At 49.6% G+C, this 22,854-nt stretch overlaps 1 protein-coding gene across 28 annotated transcripts in view; it reads right to left on the bottom strand.

Moving 5' to 3' along the window:
- wnk1b (WNK lysine deficient protein kinase 1b) overlaps positions 1 to 22,854 on the bottom strand; it is a 94,351-nt gene that overhangs the window by 17,941 nt on the left and 53,556 nt on the right. For 9 of the 28 annotated variants that reach the window (XM_086147218.1, XM_086147224.1, XM_086147222.1 and 6 more), the window contains exons 4-23: positions 21,806 to 22,026; positions 20,946 to 21,103; positions 17,637 to 17,725; positions 17,081 to 17,220; positions 16,920 to 16,999; positions 16,571 to 16,831; positions 16,282 to 16,351; positions 15,819 to 16,012; positions 13,417 to 13,713; positions 10,935 to 12,377; positions 8,664 to 8,756; positions 6,500 to 6,571; positions 3,873 to 4,100; positions 2,747 to 2,817; positions 2,508 to 2,661; positions 2,295 to 2,411; positions 2,099 to 2,209; positions 1,979 to 2,030; positions 1,738 to 1,875; positions 382 to 1,264 (exon numbers count right to left, since the gene is read on the bottom strand). In XM_086147218.1, coding sequence (XP_086003344.1) covers positions 382 to 1,264; positions 1,738 to 1,875; positions 1,979 to 2,030; positions 2,099 to 2,209; positions 2,295 to 2,411; positions 2,508 to 2,661; positions 2,747 to 2,817; positions 3,873 to 4,100; positions 6,500 to 6,571; positions 8,664 to 8,756; positions 10,935 to 12,377; positions 13,417 to 13,713; positions 15,819 to 16,012; positions 16,282 to 16,351; positions 16,571 to 16,831; positions 16,920 to 16,999; positions 17,081 to 17,220; positions 17,637 to 17,725; positions 20,946 to 21,103; positions 21,806 to 22,026 — 4,872 coding nt within the window. The remainder of the gene's footprint in view (positions 1 to 381; positions 1,265 to 1,737; positions 1,876 to 1,978; positions 2,031 to 2,098; positions 2,210 to 2,294; positions 2,412 to 2,507; positions 2,662 to 2,746; positions 2,818 to 3,872; positions 4,101 to 6,499; positions 6,572 to 8,663; positions 8,757 to 10,934; positions 12,378 to 13,416; positions 13,714 to 15,818; positions 16,013 to 16,281; positions 16,352 to 16,570; positions 16,832 to 16,919; positions 17,000 to 17,080; positions 17,221 to 17,636; positions 17,726 to 20,945; positions 21,104 to 21,805; positions 22,027 to 22,854) is intronic. The other 19 variants (XM_086147244.1, XM_086147247.1, XM_086147246.1 and 16 more) reach the window with 13 other exon arrangements.

Genomic DNA, 22,854 nt, shown 5'->3' with positions numbered 1-22,854 from the left:
GATTTCACACTAAGTAAATTGAGACTACGGTTTCATTCTAATTCGTTAAAAACTGATTTTGACACATTTATTTGGTGGTGTGCCGTGTGATTTTTCTAATGCAAAAGATGTCCCGTGGCTCAAAAAAGGGTTGGGAAACACTGGTCCCTGCTATCTCCGGCTCCTCCGGCGGCGCCGTGCTTGTTATTGACCAAAAACTCGGAAGCTGGAGATGAACTCTGCACCGACCTCCGGTGGATGCATTAGTTAACAACCACGGCAACGTAAAGCAAACATTGGACGTACATGGGCGGTCACGTCCGAAACCAGGCGCCTGTTACCGTGCGTAGCGTTAGCAAGATACATCGACGGATACATGGGGAATGAAGTGCTGGATCTTGCCTGGGGTCACACTCCCCGCAGTGGGCGTGCGTCTGTCCGGGCTGGACGGCCGTCTGCGGCTGGGAGTGCACCAGGGTGGGTTGGACCGAGGGTACGTTGGCGGTGACGGGCTGGAGACCCATCGGCGGGGTGGAGGAGGAACCGGCGGTGGACGGGGGAGCGGAGAGAGAAGCTGCGGAGGGCACGAGCTGAGGGCCCGGGATGGCGGTCGTCGGGACGACGGAGGAGGATAGGGATGAAGTGGAGGAGATGGGGGACACCGAGGGGTGATCGTAAGGGACTTCGCCGGCCGGGTGGCTGGAGGGGGGGGAGGCCAGAGTGCTCGGAGGGGAAGCCGGCGCCGGTTGGTTGATGCCCGATTTGCCGGCCAGTGTTGAGGCGGCGGGCGCCGAAGTCGGGGTGACAGCGGCGACTGTACCTTGGACCTGGGGCGGAATTTGTGCTTGTCCCTGTGTTTGGGACGCAGCTTGGATCCCTGGCTGTGGAAGCACTTGTGATTGAGGGGTGGACTGATTCGCCGCCGTCGAAGGAATGGAGGAGGAACAAGGGGGGGTGAGGCAGACAGAGGGGGTGGAGGAGGAGGTGGCCAGGGAAGGATGATAGGCATCCAAGACCTGGTCCTGTGCCGGATTTAAATTAGAAGGGGCGATTCCGGCGGTCACGTCTGCATTGGGAGCGGATCCACCGGCGGTCTGCGAGGGGACGGAGGCTGCTGGAGGGTGCAGAGGAGGATGGGTGGAGTGAATGGAGGCGGGGGCGGTGCTCGGGCCGGCCTCAAACTGACTCTGGCTCTGTTTGAGCTCCGAGAAGGCTTGGCGTAAGCTGATCGCCCCGGTGGACTGAGACAGTGCCAAACCTTGGCCTGGAGTCGAAGAAGGAGGAACTGGAAAATGAAGTAAAGACAGGTTTGATCGACAAAGCTCATCCTACGGCAAGGCAGAGAGTCTGCCGCTTCTGTTTTGTTTCACAGAGAGATCAGAAATGGGTATTAGTTTCAAACTGGGACAAAGTACAGGCCAAGACAAGAAGGGTCAAATAACAGGACAGTAAACAGAAGCAACTGCAGAAGTTTTTTTTGGGGGGGGGTGGGGTGTTTGGATATATTCTAGAAGGCCTTGAGCAAAGACAAGTCTCTTGACCGCCTCGACTGAATTCTTGCTAGACGCTTAACTTTTCCGTCTGCTGACAGTTGCTAGTAAATTCAATAAATCATACAAACCTGACAACCCAAATGACAACACCCCCAATGGGGGCCGGAAGGGGCGTAAACAAACTCCATCCCCACTTTGCCGTGGATGCCTTTGGTCAAGAAGAGGCTCCGAAGCACCTCTTGAAAGGAGGCGCTCGTGTTCTTACCTTCGGCAGGAGGTGCAGGGACAGAGGAGGGCGAGGTGGGAAACAACTGCTCCTTCAGCCTGGCTTCAGGTACGGGGCTCACGATGAACTTGCGACCCGCCGAATGTACCACCTGAGCCGTGGCACTGGCGGGGATGTCTGGGGGGATTACGGGAGAGGCGACGCACGGAAACCGGATTCATTAACTTTGGAATGCAAAGGTTTAATGTCAACCTCAATCCCCCGTAATTGCCGTTGTTACCTGGCATGGGGACAGATATGGCGGGGCTCTGCTGGGCTAAGTCTCCCGCCATCTGTGGACGGACAAGACACTTTGGTATCGGCTAGCAAAGGCTACTTGCGAGGAACCGACCACCCTCACCTGGCCGCTCGGATCCCGTTCCAGACCCTTCTCGTCGGCGTTCTCGATCACCTCTCGGACCTGCTCGATGAAAGACTCCCTCTCGCTCTCCAGGATGAACTCGCTCTGGACCTGGACAAGGAAATACCGGGTCACATGCGGCGACACGATGGATGTGTACAAGATGTAAAAGAGCACCCCCAAAAAGTATGCGTACCATAATATGGGCTATCTCCTCTGGGTTGTCTCCATCTAGGTCAAACCTGAAGGTCACCATCTTCCTGTTGTGCGTTTCCAGCTGACACTCGGCTACTCTGTCGCCCCGGTTTGATATCTACATCACCACAAACAAACACAACCGAACAGAATCGCACACTTGCACCGAGGAGGCGGTGGGGATCGGCTGTCGAATGATGGGACGCGCAATTACATTGAGAACATTGAGTTTCGCCTTGGAGAGCTTCTCGTGGCGCGATCGGCTTCGCACGGAACGCCTCTGGTGTCGCTTGGTGGAGCGTCCTTCGTGGCGACCTCCGCCTCCCCCCTCATTGCCGTCGCTCAGGCCCGACGTCTCGGAGTGGCCGCTGACGAAAACAACGAGACGGAGGAGAACCGGATGAGAAAAGATAGTCTTAGATATTCAAACGTGACCGCGCGGTTAGCGATTACCTCTCGATAGATGATTGAACTTGAGGTGGCTGCAGCTGGAACTGGGACATCTCTGAGGGTTGAGAGGTGGACTGGAGACGTACACAAAGTCACAGTGAAATGCAGGCACAGCGTCGTCACCCTCATCGTCAACATCATTCCCCCGAACATTGGGGAAATTGAAAAGGAAGAAACGGAGCAGGAAAGCATGAAATTAGGGGAAATAGGGTGGAAATAAAGCCAAGGAGAATTATCCGGCAGAATCACGTAAACAGAAACGAATCCAATACTAAAAAAGGAGGAAGGTACCGAACATCTCCCGAGTTGTCCTGAAATGAACCAAGTGAAGGAGAAACGGTGATCGCTTATCTCGCCAATGCAAACGTTTTAACGAAACTTTTAAACATAAATGATGGAAAATGGTCCAAAGTAAGGGGTAATCTTTGGGTGAGAATGAACTACTCTCAGAAAAAATTGAAATATTTGAAGAGATTGATTGATTGCGTCGGCCGCTGCTCATTTGTAGGCCCACACTTTTTTAAATATCCAATGTGAGCTTGGCAATGCAGCTGCTCGCAAAACCAGACCTTTGCTCCTCCTGGAGGGTTAAATCACAAATCCCCCGGTGATATAAGTTATACTCAAAGGTCCTCCAAAAACCATTAAATCATCATGAGCAGCATCTCTGTCGTCTGTCGCCAGCTCTTCCAACAAGCTGTCTGCCAAGAACTTGGTAAATATCTAAACTTGATAAGCGGCGACTCCCAAAGAGGGACGCCTTTAGCACTAATTTATCTCTTTCCATTTGGGGAATTCCACAAAATGACCCTCAGAGGTCTATAAACGCTTAAAAGAAGTTAAACAAACTGGCTCAGTATTAAGGGACATTTGCAGATGCGTGACTTTTACCAGCGCTCAACAGAATTCAGAGTCATCTAAGCATACTTGAATTAGACACCGGCGCTCCACAAGCCGAAGACCTAATCAATAAATCACATTGGAGTTTCCGCTACGAGATATTTGTGACACAAGGGCGTCACCTTGGTTCATGAAGGTTCGAGGAAGCAACTGAAAACAACTCCAAATCTGAGGCATACAAATTGGAGCTCTGTATAACTTCCATGCGCTGGGACTGTCCGAGCAGTACCTGGGGAGGGGCCTCCACAGTGTCGGACGGGGCGGTGACTACACTGATGATTGGCACCACGGTGGCCAATGGCACAGGAGGTGGGGAAACATTAGGCACCACCCCTGCAGGGAGTGGCAGGGAAGAAGGGGAAGCCACAACCGCTGCCGGCATGGTGACCGGAAGGGACGGCGGAGCAGAAGCGACGGCCACCGGGGAAACGGTAGAGGTAGTCGGAGGGATACTGGGCTAATGATTGGAGGAAGAGGAGGAGAGACAGAAACAGAAATAAAAGGAAATTGGAGATAAAGGTGCGTACAGGTTGGAGGAAAAGTTAAGAACAGGAGGAAATCAAAGTGGGAAAGTAAACCCTGCAGGTCCGTCGTCTGATGAGCGAGAGACGGTCTCAGTCTACCTGCTCCGGGATTCTACGACTTGGCATTTTCGACTGAGATCTTTCTTGGCCACCGGATGACGGCGGCAGTGGGCTGAGCCATCCGTAGTTCACTGACCCGTTACGAACATGCTAATCAGCGTGACAGTCGGAACACACAAGAAGTCTATGTGACTAAACTGGAACGACAACAACAACAACAACCCATGTCACAGGACAGCCGTACGAAACACACTCCGGTGTAACCATGCAGTATCTCCACAGACAATGGACAAAACAGCAAACCCTTCCCACGGGGTGCATAACCAACCGGTTAGAACCCTAATGTGAAACAACCGACGAGGTAAAAACGGGTTGTTTGCTCAAGCGTTGTGTTGAAATTCTATTTCGGAAGCCACGAGGGCGTTGAGGTTTCAGTTATTTGAACTTCCAACGCAAAAACGTCCGATCCGCGGGGTTAATCGCAAAGTATTTCAATATAATGTGGTGATATCTGATCATTTGGGCAAGCGCGCTACGTACGAGTTCCTGTTTTACGACTTCGGATGAAGTATCAGGAATGAGCAGGGGATTTCCAGGACGCTATCCGACCGTGGCGGTAAATTTTTGCCCGTCTCTTTGAAAGAACCCCATAACAGATACTGGCCTGAACACAATAACCGAAAGAGTCTTTGCCTTTCACTCTGCTGATCGTCTCCGGCAGGGGTGGGCAAACTTTTTGGCTCAGGGGCCGCGTTGACTTTTTAAAATTTGACAGACGGGCCGGCTTGGTTTTGAGTGCGCTGACGTCCGCTTGCATTTCATGAACCAACCGTTTTTTCCCTTGTAGCTTCACGTCCAGCTCATACATGTACGTCCGCAGTAAAGGCTAAATCACGAAGCCAATCGGTGTCATTCAGCTCAGGAAAATTCTCAAGTAGCTCCAAAAATGTAATAATCGCCAGTCTGAGCTCCCGCATTCATTGATCCGGTCACTCAATGGATCTTTGGCGGGCCGGATTAAAAAGACCAACGGGCCGGATGTGGCCCGCGGGCCGTAGTTTGCCCATCCCTGGTCTACGGGTTTAAATCTGGGGTGTCAATCTGGTGCTCAGTAGCTGGATAGAAAACAGGCAATAGAGCTGTGGAGTCTTTGGTCCTATCAAATGTCAAGCGGGCTAATGGATTCTAGTATTGATCGGGTTAGTCCAAAGTACGTAGAACACACAAACGACTGCTCGCGAGCACAAGATTCACAGGAAAAGGAACACGAGGGTGCGCCGCTAGTCAGAATGTTACCTGAACCAGAGCTAGCTGAGCAGCTTGGTATAGAAAATAAAGGTGTTCGATGCTGGGAGAGGGACTGAGTTCGCACAGCTAAACGCGCCCGTATTGTTGGACAGAAGAAAAGAAAACATACACAAAAACAAGCAAACACACACACATACGAGGACAATTTGTATTGTTAAACCCATGCGGAGAACAATCCAGGGGACGAACACAGGCAGCATGCGGACGAGAAAAGAAAAGAGAAACAAACTGAGCCGATGAAAGTTTTATAGAAGACGGAGTCGTAAAAACACACAGAAGAATGCGAATATTGCGCCGTAAACCGTCCGGGTCGGACGCATGAATCAAATAAATGAGGCCTTTTTATGCACTTATTCTCGTCACGCGGTCGGATTTGTTTGCGTTCGCCGGCTTTTTTAAAAGCACTCACGCTGGATTACGGCCTTTTAATCTTCACGTCTTTCCAGTGTCCTTCGACGGAAATGCTAAAATCTATTTCCCCATGTGTGTGTGTGTGTGTGTGTTTATGTTCATGTCCATATTTGACTCGGCCAAGGCCTTTAGGGTGTATGGGAGAAAACGATAACGCTGACAGATACTTGGTTTTGGACTTTATGGGAATAAATGGGAGGCTCCAAATGCCAAAGTGTTTGCCGCACATTTATATGAGACGTGTTTACAAAGAGCAGAGCTCTGCAACTATCCAGTGATAGTTTGTGTGAACCGACTTTCAGGGTTTCCACCAAGAGAACTCTTTAAACAAGTTTTATGACATGAAATCATTTTGTAAATTTGGCCGCCGAGCCGCGGCGATGCCCTTTTGTTTGGGAATGGAACAACTTCATGTGTCTCGCTTGGAATCTCTGCATGTCAAAAAAGGTTCGCCGCAAAATTAGCAAAATTAGCAAAATTAGCAAAATCCTTTCTCCTCTGGGGGAAACCCTTGTGCCGCTCATACGTATTTCAAGTCGATCCGTGATCCCACCTGAGTCTGGAGCAGGGAGGTGTGCGTGGGGCTCTGAACCGAGGTCCTGATGGACTGACTTGACGAGACCACCTGAACAGAAGCAAAGCACAAAAAAGTGTTTTGACCGATTCTGATCAAACATCGCCACCGTTTTCAAAGGTTACCAAGGAAGGGAAACACAGGCACGCAAGAGCTCCGAGTGGCTTGGGAAAATAAATTATAAATATTTAATTGAAGTGTATTTCATTTGTGTTCATTTCTTTTTTTAACTTCTAGTTCTAAGTTGGAAGATTATTGTGATCTTGAAATATTAAATAAAATTATATTTATTATTTTTCGTCGCTCAAAATAACGTCACACTCGCGGAAGCCGGTATACCCGCCGGCCGGTAAAGTCCCGATTTGCAGATGCTGTGCGCAGAAGTTCGGGAGCAGAAGTCCCATAAACCAGGTAAAATAAATATTTATGTAGATATTTTGCAAATATTTATTTTTTACTGTGTACCGACACAGTGATTTTTTCCCGATTTATTTTTAAAATTCAGGTCAAGGCTCCGCTACACGCTCTGAAAGCCCAAAGCTCAAAAGGAGTTTATTACATAAATAAAATTTAATTTTCTCCGTAATACTTTGTGAATTTCAGAAGCAACACACTACACACTTGTTTATACAAAGTGTTAAGGTAATAAAAAGCAATATACACAGTGGTACCTTTATTTTAGACGTCAAAAAGTAATTGCGGCTCCCGGTGTTTTCTTTTCCGAGGAAACCGGGTCCGAATGGCTCTTTGGGTGTTACGGGTTGCCGACCCCTGGGCTAAATGAATACGTGCCGTGTTTTCGTAACCTCTGGTGTAGCATCCCGTTTTGGGGCTAGCGGTTAGCACAGAGGGCAAGCTTGAAGTCAGGGGTGTCAAACTCATTTCTCATGGCGGCCACATTCGGCCCAGGTAGATGTCAAGTGGGCCGGACCATTAAAATAATAGCAAACTCAGCAATAAATAACCAAAATATCATGTCTTTCCTCTGTTTTGGTGTAAAGAAGTACAAGGACAAAAAGGAAAATCTTGGGAGTTAAATGAACAATCCTTTTACAAAACATTTCATGAAACGCCTCATATTTCCTTGGACAGAAGTACAATTTACTTTTATCATTCACATGTTTGCATTGCAACGGATCCCACTGATCGTACAAAGGCACGAAACTTTAACAAGTAATTGCTATTGAAAAATATAGTAATGCGCTTTAAGATTAAACGAGACTTATAAAGAAAGGGATTTTTAAACCATTCACACATGTGCATATAAAATCTAAATTGAATCCCTGCCTGCACCTTACAAACTAAAGAGAGTGCTATTAAATGTGTAAGGAAGAAATATTCACCTGTCCTGTAAATGTGTAAACTTCATCCATGAAACATGCAAACACACACATACATACTGAAAATGTATGGAGTTGCATGAACAGTAGAATTCCAACAAACTCTTTTGTAGTGAAGCTGGTGACTAACATTAAATTGCACATTTTCGCTAACAATTAGCTCGCTGGCTTTTAGCGCTGCTTCTGTGATTTCTCAGCTCTGGGTGAAAGTGGACGCTGTTTCCTCAGATCCACCAGTGATTGGTTGATCTTATCTCTTCTCAGTTTCCTTGCAAGCTGCCATATTTTTCGCTCTGATGAGTCTCATAGTGGCGCCGTATAATTATATTCCTTAAATACCGACACTAGCTGCAAACACGCCGAGCACAAAGGTTTCCCGTGCGTCTCCGTGACTAAATAGGACGTAGTCAATTTTTCTTTGAAAATTCTACACTCTTTAACGACTTTTCTCTGTTTTGATAACGACATTTTGGCTAATGAGGGAGTAGCGTGGAGGTGGAGAACAGGGTAGAAGCAACCAGGAGATAGTACATTGATAACATCTGCTGATTGGTCCGTCTCAGTGATGTGGCTTGTCTTCTATTCTGACCAAAACAGTGCGGCGCCCCTAGCAGAAAATTCTTGAATTGCATTTAATTAAAAAAAAATGAAATCCTTGACTTTTATGCATTTTTTCACTTTCAAATTATCCTGCGGGCCCGGTTGATCCCCCTCGCGGGCCACATCCGGCCCGCGGGCCGTACGTTTGACACCCCCGCCCTAAGTGCGTCACTGATCACTTTGGTTTTTCCTGTCGGTATTACCTGCTGTGGGGTGCCGGGGGCGGCCGGGTGCGAGGCTACGGAGGCAACGGGGGTTCCTGTGCTCGGAGAGGGAGCGGGAGTCTGAACCTGCTGCTTGGAGACACATTTAGAGAAAAGATGGGACAGAAAGATGGCCAGATGGGGGTGGGGAAGGGGGTGCGACGGTGTGGGATGGGGGTGAGAAATTCAACAAAGGGGAGAGGAAGAACAAGAGATAATTAGAACATGGCTTTGGCTTCAAGGTCAGAAACCGCGCATGAGTGCAAGCACAAGCACCGGGTCGCTCTTGCGCATGCGCTCATGCACGCAGGCGACACAACACTCGGTTTACACACTGTTTACATAAAGACAGCCGGTGGTGTTCGATACGGGGACGGTACTGGCGGTTAGGCAGGAGGTGAGTAAAGGGCTTTCGCATGCAGGTCAGACCCTGAATGATTGGCAGCGACGATTAGTCGATGTTACGATGACAAAGAAGCGCGATGTCGTCCGTGAAAATCGTCTTTGAGTCGAGGTCTCTAAGATCTCACTGCTGTTTTCCGGCCGGAGCCAACGTGATACATTTAATGGTTTGTGTTTAAAACCCCACCTCTAAATGCTCTAAATACTCCTTCGAGAAGGCGTTCAAAGGCTTCCTACGCCAAAGTCTGATTCCGAATCCTCCGAAGGAGCAACACCCGGGCGAGTTGAGCTTCTGGATTCAGCGACGTTTGAGTTTGGATCCGAGCGCAAACAACTGGTGCGGATCAATCGGACTCAAAAACCGACCTGCTGTCACGATAACCCTTAGAAGGCTGAATGCAACGTGATACTTGCGGGGAAGCTCGCAAGTATGGTTGCACAAAGGGGGGAGGGACACACTTCTACCTACCTTATCCCCTAGCATCACAGAGAGACACTCCACAAAGCACACACTTTCAATAAAAACAACACATCCATAACTAACTATGAATGACGCGGGGCTTGAAAAAAAGAACGGAGAAATCAAGAAGTGGCACTTCGATGAAATGTGGAAAGCAAAGGTGACAAATGTTCACGTCAGCATTCTAAGGGTTCGAATGATGTCGAGTGTAACTTTTGGACCCTCGGCGGGAAGTCTGGAGGCGACGCCGTTATCCTTAGTCGTACAGCAAACAACGAAACAAAATAAAACACAGGAGTTATTGGCATGATTACATTGCTATATTTGTCCAGGCCCCCTTGGTTTTGTTGTATGTTTTCATGTGTTTGTCCATACAAATCAGCAAAGTCCCAAAGCTTGATGGTACTTATTGGATCTTCTTGGCACGGAAAAGCTACGCGGCGTCCATTAAATAGCTGGACGTCGGAGGCGCCGCATCGTAGATGCCCGATTTAGCTTTTCGATGGACTTTGGTTTTGTATGAGGAACGAAAAAAGGAAAAAGAAAACCAAGTATACCGCACTGAGTATACCCGCACAAACACACATCTGTCATATACCGAGATATATGAACATACAGACAAAATATTACTTACTGATAAGGACAAGGAATAAATAAAGAACAAAAACAGAGAGGAAGAAGGTCGGCAGGGGGCTCACAGACTGTTTGCTGACAAAGCCTTCAAAACAGAGTGCGTCTCAAAGAAAACCTTTTCGAATGTTGGGACGATGTTAGATGGAGATGAGAACATGGACGGGATGCCGCTGGTAAAAATAAGTATCAATGGAAAAGTAATGCAACTGTGCAATCACTGTTTTAGGCAGTATTTTAAAAAAATGCGCACCCATTACCGGTACCAAAGTGTGCCCGGGACCTGCGGCGGCTTGGAAAAACCCAAACTAACATCCCTGAGGACATTTTGAAGGTGGACCATGAGACTCGCTCTGCCGGATTAATATTATCGTAGGCGGTTAAATAAAAACAAAACAAAAATAAATCACAACTTATCAACACAATGACAAATAAGCATCATCTGGGGCTTGCGGCTGGGTAGGGGTATCAATATTACAGGAGTACAGAGGCACTTGGGTCAATTACTTTAGCTAAATCGGCACCTTTTCCTCCAGGACATCCTTTAAGGCGGAGCCTTTCCCTTCCATCCATCGGTCCACCAAACGTAAACAGAACGTATACGTACCCTCATTTGCAAAACATGATAGAAATTGTGCTTTCAATCAATATCGATATCCCAGTCGTAGGGATTTGACGGTTGGGCACGAAAGGTGATTAGAACCAGATGGATTCAGAGTGATTGGAGCTAGTAGTTGACCCAGGGCCGCAAGGATGGTTCTAGAACTGAAACGGAGTACCAGAGCAGGGTTAGTGGCCTGCATGGCCAGCAGTGACTCATGGTACGTCATATCGGGCTGGGCTGGTACCACCCCTCCATGCCGGGCCCACACACTCTGAATGAGAGATTCCAGCTGAGCTGACGACGCTCCCCCTGGTGGGAGATCAGAGGATGGGGTAGGGGGGAGAAAGCTCTGCATGGAGGGCGGGTGTCCCTGGGTATCTATGGGAAGCAACCCCGCCGACGGATCGCACAGCCCGGCGGAGGATGACTGCGGGATGGACTGGGCGGCTGAGGAGTCGTACTGGGAATGGAGGGGCGGGGGAGGGGGCGACTGGAACTCTCCGGCATCGGAGGAGGCCAAAGAGTCACTGGACGGTTCTGGGCTCCTGTCTTTCGCCGTCACGCCGACATGATGGAGGAGGAGACTTCCCGGCGGTATGGGAAGCTCCGGGCTGATGTAAGTGTAAAGCTCTTCAGTTACCGGCTGGAGTCGAACGTAAGAGCCCGAGCCGCCCGATCCCGTTCCGGCGCTGTCCTCCAGGGGGAGGTCCATCGAGCTCCTTCGGGCTCGGTAAAGTCTCGAGGCCAAGAGGCCCGGGTCGCCGGTGGCGGCGGCTGCTGCGGCTGCCGCTGCCAAATGGTACTCAAAAACACTTCCGGTGGACGGCGGGCCGTCGCCGATCGCTTGAGGTGCCGAAAGAGGGAAGGTCGAAGGGGAGGCGTGCTGTTGTGGGGGGTAGCATCCGTCGGAGGATGAAGACGAGACGGATCCACCGGTAGACGCACTCATGGAAGTCAAGGGTGGCGGGATCGGACTGTGGCCGCTCATTCTCTGCATGATGTGCGGGTGCAAGAACCCCGGTTGAGGCGGTGGGCCCGAATCATAGCCCATGCTCGCAGCGGCAGCTGCCGCTTGCCTCTGCTGATGGAAGCTCAAGTGGCCGAGCTGGTGAGCAGTCATTGGGTACCCTCCGTATGCCATTGCTTCATAGTGGTCCAATAAGGCAGCTTGATTTAGACTCAGTCGCCTCACCGCCTCCTCGTGTTCTGCCCTCATGTCTTTGTAGCCGTACAAACTTGGGTCGGATTGTCCGGGGAGATGCAGGGGCTCCCCGACTCCAAGTCTCTGAGCGGCGGCGGCAAAACCGGGATTGACCATGAAGAGCGAGGGGGTCTCAACACCCTCCATACCGGAGAACGGGTGCAGGCTGCTCCCGTAGCGAGTGTAGGCGGGTTGGAAGTGTCGAGTATGTGCCTCGAGGATGGATGTGCTCTTGCGGCGCTGGGCATTGTAGGCCTTCGGAGGTCCGGTCGGAGGAGGCGAGAAAGATACGGGGCGTTCGGGAATGGAGGGGAAGAAAATAGTAGGGGGGTCGGGAAGCGTCGGGAGGGGGATGTTGGCTCCTGCCCCTCCTCCTGTACTTGCTCCTCCACTGTAGGGGTGTGGCATTGAATGCTGCTGTGACAGTAAGATACAACGGGTTTGAGAATGAGAGGCAGAAGAAAGAGCCACACTGGGTGGCCAAGAAAGTGTGTCAAAGAGCAACATGTTCAGACAACAACAAGAGAACACTGACAACAATTCTCTCTGGAGACTAGAAACCAAACGATGCAGTCGAGAAAGGAATAAAAAAATGAACATATAGATACATACATATACATATGCATATGTATATGTATGTATTTATAAAAAAAGAAGTGGACAAAAATAGGTAATGGAAGATACATGGCTCGTGAAACAGGCGCATAGATTGAAACAACACAAATCCGAGTCGACAAAAAGGCTCGACAACAAAAGAGGAGCCCAAAGGAGGGTACTAAACATGTACACTCGATCTACGGTGGTCAAGCCGCCGGTGCTACATTGAATCTTACGAAGGTGTAAAACCGGTCAATCTGTATCAACGTGGCCAAATGGCGGTTTGCGGGGAAGCAGAGACAACGGAAGGAGGACGTCTGTCGAAAGGCTCACGGCGGTGTCTGAAAACTATACGTTGTATTCATGCATCGGACGCACAAGTGACACTTTGAGAAGATGAGTTGGACGTTCCCTCGCCCATTGGATGCCGTACCACAGGCTTGCTGACTCGCCTACTGGGTAGCCTATCGATGCCGGGAGGGATCCTGGCGGAAACGCCTCCCTCCATCGCCGAAAAACCACAACCTGAATCTCTCCTGAAAGCCAATAATCCACTTCCTTTCTTTAAATAACGTATTCAACCGAAGGCGCCTCTTGCTTCGAACGCTTCACCGCGTTGTCCTCCGTATCGAGCTAGGTCCGGCTAATCGACGGCTAATCACCGGCGTAGGAACAATAAAGAAAAGCAAATCCGCCTTCCGCCATCTCGAATTATGAGAAGGTACTTACAAATTCCGCATTTGAATTCAGACACCGGCGCGGCCGTTAAACTTTAAACGGTCTCGTCCACCGTCTCCGCTCCCCCTCCCCGCCGCCTCCGCCACGGTGAACACTTAGGAATATGAGAATTTGAACCTACAGGGGTGAAGAGGGAAGGTAGGCTGGCCCTCCGCTGCCCGGCCCCGGGCATACAGGAGGGAGAATGAAGAGGCAGGACCGTCTCCAGGGCTTTGGAGAGGCGCCCAGCGAATGTGTCTTCTGTGAGAGGTGTGCAAGGAGAAGCGGTGGTGTGGGAGGACGGGGAGGACAGATCTGGAGGAGGTGTGGAGGGCTGCGTTGGAGGAAGAGTCGGGGGCGCGGGAGCGGAGGATAAGGAGTAGGAGGAGGGCGGGACGCAAACGGACATGCTACGATTTCGACGACGGCGTGACGCCGGCTGCGGGCCGGGGGAGGGTGACGGAAGAGGTTGGGACCAACATGGAAAACAAAAAGAAAAGAAATTAAAAACAGAGGGTTATCCAGGCCGAGGAGACTGAAACAGAACTGAAATGCAACCGCTGAACACAAAAAGCAGCAGTAGATATTAAGGCATATATTAACAAATTAAAAATAAATCAAAATGAAACAAAAGGTGCCAAATAAACAATGACATTACGGTGAATAGCACCTGACTTGCACCAAAATTAAAAGAGAATACAAATAAACATACACACACATACATACATACATACATACATATATAATAATACAAATATATTGACCAAACAGAACTTCTTATTGGAACAAACCAGAAGTGAAACATTTACAGACAGCAATTGACTCTTTCCAAACAAAACAGAACCGGTAAAATAAAGAAAACAAGCGGAATATCTAATCTGTGTATTTACGTTTGGAAATAAAATGAACAATGCGTTAAAAAAAGGCCGACGATTGACCGAGGCGATTGTTCCGCGCCTGCTGTTCCAAGAAACAAGCGGCCGACGAGGACGCAGGTTTTACCGAGAAAGGCAAAATGGCGTCAGAGTGAGACATTGAATTATTCAATCTATCACAAACAACATGTTTATTCACTTGAGCGGGGAAGCGAGCGTCTGTTCTGGGGGAAGTAGAAAACTCCGGATGCCAAACTCGAGTGACAGATGACGGTTTCTAGAAAAAACTGATGCCGGAGAGCTTCAACAAATGATGATTGTAGCTCAAACGACAACAACAACAACGTGCGCTTGGCAAACGTGCCCTGCCTCAGCGAACGAGGCCGAAAGGGAAACCTCCGGGGCCACCGGAGAAAAGTAGAAATCCTGCAGCTCAGACGGCACCGTGACGGCTCGGCTCGACACTTTCATTTTTTTAGAAGCCCGAAATACGATAGTTTTTCTACGATTTCACAAATAAGTCTGACGGTGGAGGATTTCCGTCCGCGTTGGATCAGAGGAATGATGACCAATGGGTTCCAGCCCTTCGGGGGGCGAGACATGTATGCACCGTGATTCTGTTGCTCCCAAGAGACGGAGGTCTATCACGGTGCTTCTATACATTTATAGTGAACAGTGTGTCATCAGCGTATATAAAGCCTCCCGATATGCATAAATGAAACTATGCTTAACAAAACAAGCATCAGCCTGCTAATGCACGATCCAATCACATTTATGAAATAATGATTCAACAGGGATTTATTTGAGCTGATGGATTTTGGATCGATTTTTGCTTCATCTACCGGCTTCGGGTGATTTAAGAACAAGAATAGTAACAACTTTATTTCTCCTGAAGGAAATTGTTGATTCGAGCGATAAGACCAGGAAATATCGTTTCCTACGGGATCCTGCAGGGAGCCTTGCCTTGAGAGACAGACTGCAAGAGACCATTGGACTCCCACCCTCGCTTGTTATTAAGTTTACACTACGATTCTGTTTTTCTAAACTTGGTTATTCGTTTCCGAAAATGTAATGCAATTGACAAAACCTAACGGAATCCAAGATCACCCTCTCCGAATTACCGCATCGTCACGTACACCGGTAGCATCATTAGGAGGTTCTGGCTGCGTGAACGTCCCCTAGTTTGCACAGTTTGTGAGGACTTTAAAAAGGGTTTAAGTTTCTGTGTACATGAAGAAGTAAAAAAAATGAAACCAAATCAAATTATATTGCATAAAAAAAAAAACAACAAAAAAAAGAAATTGAAAATTGAACGAACAAACAAACTGGAGTGTGATTAAGGACTGGGAGACAGTGGAAGGAAGTTGTGATAAAAATGACTGGATTGAGGATAAGACGGAAACACGTTTCATGTGCAGAAACTACAAATGAAATGCTAATATGTCTGCCGGTGTAGCGACGGCCGCTCTGTGAGATGCGTGAAGGAGCGACGATCCCGTGTTCAGGCTCGAGCCTCAAAACCAACATGCCTTTCCACACTCAACACACCGGCACCACTCCAAACCAACTCCACGTCACCGCAAACATCTTTCAACGGCACCGAGATGCGATCGCAAACTGTGCGGTGGAGCTTCCGAACGTGCGCCGGGTCCGGTTTTTCACCACTCACCATTGGCTGCAGCGGCTGGGAGTAGGCCGGGTGCTGCTGCGGGATAGCGGAGGCGGCGGAGGGGTAAGGGGTTTGGGGCTTGGAGGGGGGCTGGCCGGGCGGGGGGCAGCTGTAGGACATGGTCAGCTGACCGAGGTGGGGGGAGTCTGAGGAGAAAACCGAAGAGCCCTGCCCGCTGTCCGCACCTCCTTCAGCTGAGGGAGAAGAGATAGAAAGTGGATGAGATAGAAGGAGGGCTTGCTCTTCTTGTAGCCCTAACCCACCACCATCGGCTCGGCCCTCTAAGTGAAGTCACCACGGACTCATTAAAAGAGAACCCCGACGCGCAGATTGAATCTAATTCCCTTGAATGAGCTCATCTGACTGAGTTATGCCATTGTTTCGCGCCGCGCGCCGCCTACAGCTCGAATCCCCTTTACGTCCACCTGCGTAAAGACCTCCAGACGTCTACAGAGTGCCTTACATGTGTGTGAGATACCGGTCTGCTGGTAGTGCAGCTGATGCTGCTCCACTTCGGCCTCCTCCGCCTCCGCCTGCCGACACAAAGAAGTCAGGTTTTCAGCTTTTTGCGCGCTTCAAATAAGCCCATAGTGTGTATGGGGATTTACAGCCCCTTCTCTTTACAACCCAGCCTGGGTGCAAAAAAAAAAAGTCTCACTTTCAATCATTTCCAGTCAACTAATTTCTCCGCTTTGACTTTCTTTCATTGAAATAAAATTCAAATTTTACTTGAAGAATTTGCTTCATCACACCTGGGAGTGAGAGGTTTTGGTTGCTTCCTGCTGCTGTTGCTGTTGCTGTTGTTGTTGCTGTTGCTGTTGCTGTTGTTGTTGTTGTTGTTGTTGTTGCTGCTGCTGCTGCTGCAGCTGTTGCTCTGCCTCCAACTGCCTCTTCTCCTGCTCTTCCCGAACCAGCTGCCTCTGCTCTCGCTTCCTCCGGATCAGAGACACGCGGTCCTTGATCGCCTTGGCCATGGTCTTATGGTCGCCCTCGGCCACGTAGCCCGACTCAACCTGGGGTTTGGAGGGAATCCGCCGTATGAGGTATAAAAATATACCGCTGTCAACGCAATCCTGTCTTAACCCTGGCTTTCCGGCATACCATTTCCTGGGCAACATCTTCGGGGATATCTTTGTTTAGGTCGAATGAGAACTCTATGGCTTCGTTGTCTTTATATTTTCCTGCAAAACAAAGTGATTTATCAGCAACGAATCTATCGCGCTCAACGCAGACGGGACATTTATCGTCGGGGGAATCTTTACCTTTGAGCTTCTTCACGTCCTCTATCCTGAGCCAGAGTTTGATAGCGATCATTTCCCCGTCATCCTCCTCGGCGAGCTCGACCCGGACGCCCGTGTCCTCCTGGAAGAAGGCGTGGTTCAGCAGGATCTTTATGGCATACCTGGAGAAGGGACGAAGAACGACAAGAGGGTATGGAGACGGCTAACCAGCGCCGGCGGGAGCTCCACGGGACGGACGGACGGACGGGCCGCTGATGAAAAGATGATGATTTACTTTACAACTAATGGGACAGATATGGAATCTCATTAACCCTGTTGGACCCGCTGGTCCATCGGACGGCCCGAATCCTTCTCCGAGACGAGTCTTCCTTGCGAAAAAAGATTTGGACAATCGGGGAAGCGAAACGGAGGAGGCAGAGCTCCAGAGGGGGAGGAATTTGAATTTGTAACCAAGGCGCGGCGAGCGATACGGATCCGACCGGACGGGTAAACATAGGCTACTTTAGCTTATTGGCAGGAAGGTGAATCCATGTGCGAGGCGTGTGCGAGGCGTGTGCTAGGCGTGTGCGAGCCCCACCTCTCGTCCTTGTTGGTCCGGATGCAGCCTTCGATGATTTCCTTCACCTCAGGAATGGCCACCTTGTCGAAGCTGCCCGGCTTCACTCCCTGCGAAGCCATACGGAGGAGGGTTCGGGGAGGGGACATGCTCAACTTTGGGGCGAAAAACAAAAACCACATGTTTTCTCTCGCAAATGCGGCAAAATATTTGCCCCGAGGCGGCCATCTTTAAATGCACGATGAATATTTATGCACGCCGCCGAGTGCTTCTCTGGAACTCTTCACTTTGAGCCATTTCCTTTTGCTCCAGCATCTCGGGTCGCTCGCTTTGGATGACCGACTCGGGAGATAAGGTTGTTTTCCGAATCCAGAGAGCGTCATCCGCTGCTACACAACATCTGATGACCGAATGCGAGATAATGCAATTCTATTAGATCACAAAGAGCAGAGTCTGCAAAAAATAACCCCCTTTTCAGATAAATGAACGCCGTGCCGGGATGAAATAAAGGTTAGTTGTTGAGCGGGAGGCGAAGATCACTCAAATCAGAAATCCACACAGGGGCGTGCCGGGGCTGCGACGGACGGACAGAAACGCCAACGGCCGGGAAAGCCGGAGGGACGGAAGACAGAACGTCCGGAGATCAGGTCACCGGTAGAATAGAAAGCTTACCTTCAGCGCCGAGGGACCGAAGGACCGACCCGCCGACAGCGCCGGCTCGACTCGAGCTTTACCCCGAACCGCTCCCGCCGTCCAATGACCACCTCCCCTCGCCTGCTTTCCATCCCACCAGACCGGCAGTCTATTCCTCTTTCCCTTCTATTCCTGATTTCATCATTGCGTAACAACCCCTTCCATCGCAAACACACACACACATGCTGAGATTCCAGGGCCAAACAAAGTTAGAGGCTGATGAAGGAAGTAATGCTATTGAGTCTGACAGAAGAGGAGGTGGGGGTGGGTTTTAGCTTAACAAGGCTGAATGGAGGATAGGAATGTAACCCTGAGAGAACATTGTTCACGTTATGAGATAACTTATATACATTCTGGGGTAAAGCCGTCCCATATGGGACGGGGACGGCTAAAGGATATTGACTTTATCTTGAGGAGGACGTACAGAAAATACACTCCCGTTTGAGTATTCGCCGTCCCGACAGAGCGGGATAACTGGATCGGGTTTGGCTTTTTTTTTTTTTTGGCCAGAGCCACCCTGCGCCTCCAGAGCGGGACGTGAATTTATCTAATAAGACACCCATTAAGTAGATCTTTGATAACAACAGGTCCCGCCGGTCATTGGATTCTAAACCGGCCGATACGACTTTTGTGTTTTTTTTTTTTTTGCATGAACAAATGTATGTTTCTACAAGGGCTCCGTCGCGCTTGGTGGCTAACCATCGGTGTAATCGCCCTTGGATAATTAAAGAAAAAAAAAAAAAAAAGCAGGTGGCCGAGCGCAGGCCGGGTTTACGTGCTTCTCCGGGATTGTTTTTGCGTCCGAAGCCGAGGTTAAGCGGGGTCTCGGCCCGGACTGGAGGCACGTAGGGAGGAAGGAGCGACGGAAAGCAGCGGGGATGAATTGAGAAGTGAAATGGAAGGAGGCTGTTGACTGGAGCAGCCTGGGGCTGTCACAAGGTCCTCAGTGTGTGTGTGTGTGTGTGTGTGTGTGTGTGTGCGGGGCAACACACACACACACAAATCATTACGCTCACTTTAACATCGCTGAATGCATTTGGGGTACAAGCTAAATAAGAAACAGATAAAGTGGCGTTCGTATGGAATTAAAACGTTGATAAATAAACAGCCGTAAAGTTTTACGGGCAGGAAACTTTCAACCAGTTCGAATTTGAAACACTGGCAGTGATAGATCATGAAATTTTTGTTTATATTTGTATTAGAAGACACTTGTTTATGAGCGCCGTTAACCAAAATAAACAATTTGGACAGACTGAGAGGAGCTGGAGAGGCTCCAGGTAGATTTATAGTGTGTGTGTGTGTGTGTGTGTGTGTGTGTGTGTGTCCGAGCGACAAACCTACGCAGCAACTCATCTTGACCCCCCCCTCCTCCACGACTGCATCTGTTGTTCTCTTTTTATTTTTATTTTATTTTATTCCCCGTCAGCGTTCCCGGCCAACTGTCATCTATATTTCAGCAAAAAGCTGGAAAGGTTTCAGAGTCTTAAGCGCATTAGGGTTCATTTTAAATCACGCGTGGATCACGCCGGAGGCCTCCTGACCGTCCACACACAGATGCGCCGGGATAAAAAAAAAACGTGTTTCTCGCCGACGAGGATGCGATAACGTTTTAAAGGAGTTGTTTTTTTTTTTTTTTACCGGAGAGTCGTGCCGGTAATCAGGAGGCGACCGCGATGCGTCCTTCTTGGTTTCTGCGGCGTCGAAAACACTTTTAATTCATTTCTTTGTTCTGATTGAAGACGTGCCCTTTCTGAATTGATTGCATTAACTTTTATTATTATATTAACTTGATCGAGTGATCTAATAAAATGGTCGCGGTGCGTCTCTGAGGTCAAACTGGATGAGTCTGGCCCCGGCGCGCTCCCTAGCGAGGAAGATCGGATTCCCATAGCATTCACCCGTTCATACAGCGATGGCCGACCGGTCCAAAGCAACTTGGGGTGCAGCTTCTTCATGCGGACAGGAGGAGCCCGGAATCTCACCGGCAACCTTCTACAGGACGGAGGCTCGCTCTACCTGAGCCAAAGCCACTCCTTTGTATGTTCATTCATTCATTCATTCTCCAGCAAGCAGTGATGGTGGAAGCATACTGAGGTCACCTGGAACAGTGATGTACTCTATATAAGTGACTAAAATCATGAATGAGTGACTAAACAATTGCTTATTTGAAACTAAATTATAGCTTATTTTATACTTTTGTTCTGTTCAATATCACCCAAAGATGAATTAACTAATGTCTCAAGTAGTGAAGGCGCCAATTCCTAAATCGCAACCTTCCCTTTCTGGCTACTGAAGCAGAAACTTCAGTAGCCTGAAGGTGAACACGTGAATGACTTCAAAACTGTAATGTAGTTTGAAAATACTAGCATCCACATTGCTAACGGCAGAGCTACCATGTCAGGCACGAAGCATACCGTTGGGAGCATCTTGGGGTCTTGCCCGAGGGCACTTTGAAAATGCAGATGGGAGGAGCCAGGGATGGAACCGGCAACCTTCAGATTTGAAGGGGCACTCACTCTACCGGCGGAGCAACAGTAACTTCCATGTCCTTCAAGTGTGTCCCACTATCGGCCCTCCGCCCAAACCCGTGCTGTAAGTGCTTGCGGTCAGCAAAACTGGTCAGGAGACGGGACTTACGCTGGTCACCCTGCGGTAGATCTGGGCAGCGTTTTGGCACTCGGAGTAGGGGTACTCCGAGGTGGCCATCTCCAGCATGCACATTCCGAAAGCATACACGTCAACTGACTCGTCGTACTTCTCTTCGTACATCTCCGGGGCCATGAACTCCGGGGTACCTGATGAGAAGGAAAGGGAAACCCATAATCGTAGACCCGAGACTGGCAATTTCGAACCCGCAAGAACTGCATGGCTCTTTCCACATCGTGTTTGGGAAACGGGAAAGGCAGATAAAAAGGGTCTGGTGGGATTTTACCATCCTACATGACCTACCGGAGCATCAACCCTGAGACGACGCAGCGAGGAGGCTCAAAATAACAGGTTACGGCGAGAGTGTTGCTTCTGGTAGCCCGCCCTGACCTTGAAGCGCTTCATGCGTTGATCCGCTTATATTTTGCACACGTTCGAATATTTGAGGCCGGCGTAATTACCGTGGAGCGGCACTGGGACTGACTCTGCATTCCGTTACCACCTCCGGAGCACGGGAACATGCAACTCCGCATGCCGTGAATGCAGCAGGACGTGAGCGCCGCTGGAATACCTGCGGTCTGTCGTGTAGTTAAAACATAACATGCGGCGCTGGAGACACTCAACTCGCACACTTGGTGAAATGTTATGCGCTCAACTCTAGACGGCTTAATTCAACCGAGCGGTGCTTCTAGCAAAGAGCTGCGGGTTTGATTTTTACCGCCAGGCATTCCAGAGGCATTCAAAGGAGTCTTGAGTCGGCTTGCAAAGGGTACGTATGTACACGTAGTCTTACATTAAGATCACGTTAGTCGTATCCGTCTCCCCCTTTTCTGATTCTGACGGCACCTTACCGATGACGCTCTTGGCGAAAGAGGCCCGTTTCAGCGTGGCCAATCCCAGGTCTCCGATCTTGACTGAGCCGGTGGGCCCGGTGATGAAGATGTTGTCACATTTGAGGTCTCTGTGGATGATGGGTGGCGCTCGCGTGTGAAGAAAGTGCAGGCCCTTCAGGATCTGCCGGCACCAGGAACGCAGAACCTTGATTTTCATCACCTTGAAGCGCTTCAGGTAGCTAGAACACGAGGGGGGGAGGGGGGGGATGGCCGTCAGTCAAAGTGTTGAGCGGACAAAAAGCAAGACCACCGGTCCATCGGCGGTCCACTGTTTCCCGCCTGGAAAATACCTGCCGCGGAGCAGCGGGTTTCACATGAATTCATTGAGACTGACAGTCACGGTGGTGGCAGTTTGGCTGTTTGGAGCCCATTACAGCTCCATTATTGGACTTCACAGAAGTCCAACAGGGAGGGGATTAATTATTTCGCAGCGGGGCCGGAGGAGGTTGATGACAGCGGGGCAGGCCGGCGGCGGCGGCAGGCACACGGACCGGACTTCGATTCCAGATTAAGACTGGATTATCGTCAGACGCCTCTGGACTTGAGGGATCATTTCCCCTCCGCTTGAGAATCGCTTGTCGTTTTTTGCTCTCACGGCAGCTTGAAACCATCGGAGACAAAAATCAGCGCTTTACTTTGGTTCCCTGGAAGAGGCTTCCAACGACAATTGCTACGACGTGACATCGAGAGCTGCAGTAAATAAAATTCATTCATTCTCCACACCGCTAATCCTGCACCTGCTGTGATTGGACGAAAGGTTGGGTCCATCACAGTGCAACATCTAGAGACTGTTTACCACCTCATTCAAACATCTTGGCAAATAAGGTTCTCCAATGAACCTCTTGTATGTTTTTGGGAGGAAAGGAACATGGAGACCCCAAAAAACAAGGTCCCCTGTGGGAATCCAACCAGAGACCTTCTTGCCGTGAGATGGAAGGTCTAACCGCTGCACCAGCACGCCGTCCAAGACTGAAATAGCTGCATCAAACTGTGGATTTTCCCCTCTG

The sequence above is a fragment of the Fistularia commersonii genome, chromosome 5 (assembly GCF_037954325.1).
Source record: "Fistularia commersonii isolate RoL2024-O1a breed Wild chromosome 5, RoL_Fcom_v1.0, whole genome shotgun sequence".
NCBI lineage: Eukaryota > Metazoa > Chordata > Actinopteri > Syngnathiformes > Fistulariidae > Fistularia > Fistularia commersonii.
The sequence above is the reverse complement of the archived record's forward strand: the minus strand, read 5'-3'. Positions and strand labels throughout refer to the sequence as shown.